At 42.1% G+C, this 5268-nt stretch overlaps 1 protein-coding gene across 1 annotated transcript; it reads left to right on the top strand.

Annotated features, from left to right (window-relative positions):
- Positions 1 to 2516: 2516 nt before the first annotated feature.
- Positions 2517 to 3053, top strand: PRND (prion protein 2 (dublet)). Its single transcript, XM_006870412.1, has one exon. The coding sequence runs from the start codon at positions 2517 to 2519 to the stop codon at positions 3051 to 3053; it is 537 nt and encodes a 178-aa protein (XP_006870474.1).
- Positions 3054 to 5268: the final 2215 nt, after the last annotated feature.

Raw genomic sequence — 5268 nt, 5'->3', positions numbered from 1 at the left:
GGACAGGCCCTGACTAACAAGAGCTTGTGCTGGAGGACAGCGCCTGCCTGTGATTCCAGAGCCAAATTCCCTGCAGCAAACCCAGGTAACATGGGGAGGCAAAGTTTTCACACAGATTCTGAGGTTAGCATTGTTCATTTCCAATCAGGGTCTCTACCCTAGACTGCAAATCATGCAAATGATTTCTTCACTTCTGCTTCTTGGATGGACCCCAATTCCAGGAAGACTTGTAAGAATGTTTAGGCATCAATGGTTTTGTATTTCTATATTTTTTTTGCTACAATCAAATGCCCTTTTAGGGTTGACTGATTGGGATTTTGTTTTGCTTGTAAGTTCTTGCCTATTAGAAACAATTGTTTTCCATGATATCTGTGCTTTATTTTCTTAAAATGTGATTAGCCATAATGAACCATTATGTTATTATTCTTATTTAAGATTTCTTCTACCAAAATGTGTGGGCTGATGACAAGAGGTGTGGCCCCTTATTTAGGAGATTTATAGATGTTTGCTGCATGTTTGGATCTCTTTGGAGAAAGCCAGTGTGAGCTAGCCAGATTTAGAGGGTTGTTGTTGTTGTTAAGTGATTAGGGGTGGGGGTGGGGGTTAAAAGTCTGGTTGTGCTCACGTTGGGGCAGAGACTAGACAATGCCTGCAAGCAAAGAAAGGTCAGGGGAGGCCTCCTTAAATACTTCCAAAAAAGACAAGACATGGACCCAGACTGTATTTTACCTTTTTTCCTACATAAGAACCAGTCCCACACTAAAGTTGAAATTTTGAACAGAGATGTACTAAATACCTTCAGGTGTGCTGTAGAAAGATGATGGAGAGGGTATTGAGAGCTAAGCAAGTTAATGTCTAAGCTCCCTTCCAGCTGGAGCATTCCGTGGATTCACAATCAAGTTATATCTAGGAGACAGTCTAAGCGTGCTCCACTCTGGGAACTTTTCCTGTTTCCCAGACCCAGGGGACAAAGGAGCAGGTGCTTCAGGGCCTTGAGTTCTTGAGCCTGGGAGGTGGATGTCTACAATAGCTATTGTCCTTTCAGAAGCCAGCTGTGAAAAACTAAGATGGGGGGGGGGGAGTCTCTTAGTGCTCCCATAGGTCCTCCTGTCCTCCCTTCATCTCATTTCCACTGAAGTGCCCCACAGACCCTGCTCCTGGCTCAGGGTCCATCAGGACTGACTTTTGTGCTCAGTGAGTCATCTGCACAAGATGTGAGCCCCATGCACTACATCAGACAGAACTAGATTCAAATTTGCCACCCACTATTGCATAGCCCCAGAATTCTGGTGTGGCACTGGACTGCTAACCACAAGGTCAGTTCAAACCCATCAGCTGCTCTTAACAACACTGACAACCCTGGGTAAATGACTTATAGTCTATGAATCTCAGAACAACTTTACCTTACGAAGTGATAATAATGTACCTACCCCATGTAAGAGCTAAATTAGGCAGTTGTCAGTGAAGGACTTAACACAATTGCTGACACAAAGTTAGTGCTCAGTAAAAAGTTATGGGGAGTGGGGGAGTCGTTGTCCCCAGGGGCAAGATTGCCAAGGATGCCTATAGTACATCTGACATAACCTGGAGAAGGCAGGGGTCCACTAGCTTATTCTCCCTCTCTCTCTCATCAAGTTCTTTAGGATCCGCTAGAAGATAACAGAATGTGCCTTAGACGGTGCCAGCTCAGAGCAATAGAAAATAAAAAGGGAAGATTAAAAACACAATCTAATATAAAAAGTTCACCAAGAAGCTCGCTTATGTTTTGTGCAGTTTTCTGCTTCAAAAAGATCACAGAAAAATTCCATTATCTTTTCATTCCATTTTTCATGAACTTCTTAAAGCCCTTTCATTTATGATTACTTCATTAAAAAGTTAAAACACACACACACAAAACCTTAGTAAAGGGCTTAAAAGATTTGAATAAAAGGAAAGTAATTTAATTTAAACAATAACAAAAAAAATCTATGCCCAAAAACCTCTGAGTCAACTCTTCTACTGTATTTTCCTTGGGAGCACCAGGGAAACCTCTAGGTATTCAATCATGTCTCATCTATTTTCCATGTGTATTTTAAGGCATTTATAATTGCCAGGTATAGTTTCTTATCTGTCTGAGAAACCAGGATCGTTGCCCTGCATGGATATAATCCCAGGCAAAAGCAAAGATATTTGGTGATTGAGTTAACCCTGAGCAACCCAAATATAGGAATACTCTTCTGCTTTTGGGGAAAGGTGGTGCCAATGGTTAATGTGCCCTACTGTTAATTGAAAGGTTGGAGGAAGTAGATTACCAGGTACCTCAGGAGTAAGACCTAGTGATCTACTTCCAAAAACCCAGTCATTAAAAACCCTATGGAGCACAGTTCTACTCTAACACACATGGAAACACCACAAGTCAGAAACAAACTGGATGGCAACTGCATTTGGAAAATTGTAAATGAATGAAAGGAGGGAGGGCTGGTTCCCCCCTGAGGAAATTGATTGCCTTGGCTTTTTCTACTGCAGATTCCCACACAATGAGGAAACATCTGGGAGCTTGGTGGTTGGCCATTGCCTTCGTCTTGCTCCTTAGCGATCTCTCCATGATCACAGCGAGAGGTATAAAGCACAGAATCAAGTGGAACCGCAAGGCCCTGACCAGCACCGTCCACGTCACCGAGGCTCAAGTGAGTGACACCCGCCCAGGAGCCTTCATCAGGCACGGCCAAAAGCTCGACATCGACTTCGGAGCCGAAGGCAATAGGTACTACGAGGCCAACTATTGGCGATTCCCTGACGGAATTCACTATGACGGCTGCTCTGAGGCCAACGTGACCAAGGAGATGTTCGTCACCAGCTGCATCAACACCACGCAGGCGGAGAACCAGGCAGAGTTCTCACGGGAGAAGCAGGACAACAAGCTTTTCCAGCGCATCTTGTGGAGGCTGATCAGGGAGCTATGCTCTGTCAAGCACTGCGATTCTTGGCTGGAACGGGATGGAGGACTCAGGGTCAGCCTGGATCAGCCGGTGATGCTCTGCCTGCTGATTGTCATTTGTTTTATTGTAAAATAAGCTTGCAAAGAGGCCACCTAGACATGAAGCAAGTGAGCAAAACAGGGAACATGTTCTCTTTCTAGTCCCCAAGCTCAGTCTTATCTGAAGGTACCAAAGAGCAGTGATTCACCAGCACATCCTAGATTACTCCCAAGTATTCAGTCTGCTACTTGTTGGTATTTGATAAATGTGTGTGCTCTGGTCCCCTCTACCCTCCACAAGAGAGCAAGGCTTGTTCATCCCTGAATTCTCAGCTCCTAGTAGAGGGACTGGCACATGGGATCATGCAGTAAATGTTTGGTGACTAGATAAAAGAGCATGCCAGGAAATGTGCCAAGCCCGCCATGATATTCCCCAACAAACTCTTTGAGGTAGGTGCTAGTCCCATTTTACAGATGAGGAAACTAAAGCACTAAACAGTGAAGCGACTCACCCAGAGTTACACAGCTACAAAGTACCAGAGCCCCAGTTCAGCCCTGGCTTGTCTGACCCAGGGTTTCTGCTCTGTCTGTTCTCAAAGCTGTCTCTTCATCACTTCTTGGTTCATAAAGCCCCAAGTCCAAACATATCTCTATAGAAATGAAGGAGAAGACATGAGGCAGCAACCATAGACTCTTGGTCAGGCTTAATTGAACTCCTCTAATTAAACTAAAATATTAGTACGGGGTTAAACTAAAATAGAAATCAAGTGAAGCAGAAGCTCAGAAATCATACTGTAAGAAAATGTTGCCCAGCTGATTTCCAAATCAGACTACAACTACAGCAAGATGGTTCCACAACACAAAGATTTTATACACAATGAGTATCTTTGAACATATCTCTCTTTACACATGTTCACACAATCTCCATCAGTTCTTTTAACAAGACTTTGGTGAGGGGATGGGGATCACGTCTGTAAACCACATGGCTACCAAAAAAAAAAAAAAACACTCAGCAAAAGTGTTAGAAAGGAAAACCAATGCAAATTATAATAAAAAGGTTTTTTTTTAAAAAAAAATTAGAAAGAAACATGATTTTAGGGAAGCCAATAAAGAATTAATTGATGTCCTAAGGAAAACTAGAAAAAAGTAGATACTGTCTTATTAGATTTTACATATGTGTGTGTGTGTGTGTATGTATATACACATAGTTTAAATAAAAATAATTCATATAGTGCTCCCAGGCGCCCCCTACAGGCACTCTGGGATATTCTCCAAGAACTCTGGGAGTTGCTGAACCCTATTTGGAAATTACAGCTGCTGAATATCATCAATTCTACTTTAAAGAGAGTCTGTATGGGGAGGAGGAGAGGGGGATGTGTATAGTCAGATAATTTAGCCTAAGTATTTTGAAAACGTGACTGTTGATAACAGTACCTCTTGTGCCTGAGTCCTCAACTATCAGTGTTCTTCTCAAAGATACAGTTGGAAGGTTTGAACATTCAAAGCACAGTGGAGGACTTGGGGGCGAGGCAGCCCAGAGAGACAGCCAGCCACCCACTGGATACATGGAGGAGACGCCCATCCTCGGCAAGATTGGACTTGATTCTTTAGGCAACAAGGACTTCACCCACCTTGTACTCCACAGTTCTGCTGAATTCTAGATCAAAAATCAAGAAAAAGTACAGCACACATAAAGGTTCTCATTGGCATGCCAATTCTTCATTTTTAAAAAATAAACAAACAACAAAACAAAAACATTAAGGAAAGAAAGAAAAGTTTAAAGACTGATGTTGAAATTTCAAGGCCTGGCTCTTAAGAGTTTAATTAAAAGGGCACACACAAACATATCAGCAAAATGATTTCATTTCTTATGTGGAAATACTTGGGTCATTATACATTTCATTTTCTATAATTTCTGTCTTTGATGATTTTGTTAATAGCTTTCAAGAAACCAGGTTTAAATGGAGAGTGCATTTGTACTTGGTGATTCACATATAAAATGTACTGATGGAGCTTTTCATTAAAACTGTGTGTACTTGAACATCCTTGCTCATGTTTAAAGACTTTGTGAGTCTGTTGGTTACTTTAGCAACATTTTCTTGAGTGCCTACTATATTCAAAACATTCTTCATATATATATATACACACACACAAACATATAAAGGCGCTCTGGTAGCGTAGTGGTTATGAATTGGGCTGCAAACCTCAAGGTCAACAGTTTGAAACTACCAGCTGTTCTGTGGGAGAAAGATGAGGCTTTCTGCTCCCATAAAGATTTACAGCCTTGGAAACCCTCTACAGGATCGCTATGA

Source organism: Chrysochloris asiatica, unplaced genomic scaffold (assembly GCF_000296735.1).
Source record: "Chrysochloris asiatica unplaced genomic scaffold, ChrAsi1.0 scaffold00141, whole genome shotgun sequence".
Classification (NCBI taxonomy): domain Eukaryota; kingdom Metazoa; phylum Chordata; class Mammalia; order Afrosoricida; family Chrysochloridae; genus Chrysochloris; species Chrysochloris asiatica.
The sequence above is the reverse complement of the archived record's forward strand: the minus strand, read 5'-3'. Positions and strand labels throughout refer to the sequence as shown.

Excerpts from the sequence above, each read along its gene's own strand:
- PRND (XM_006870412.1), top strand. The coding sequence starts at position 2,517 with ATGAGGAAACATCTGGGAGCTTGGTGGTTGGCCATTGCCTTCGTCTTG.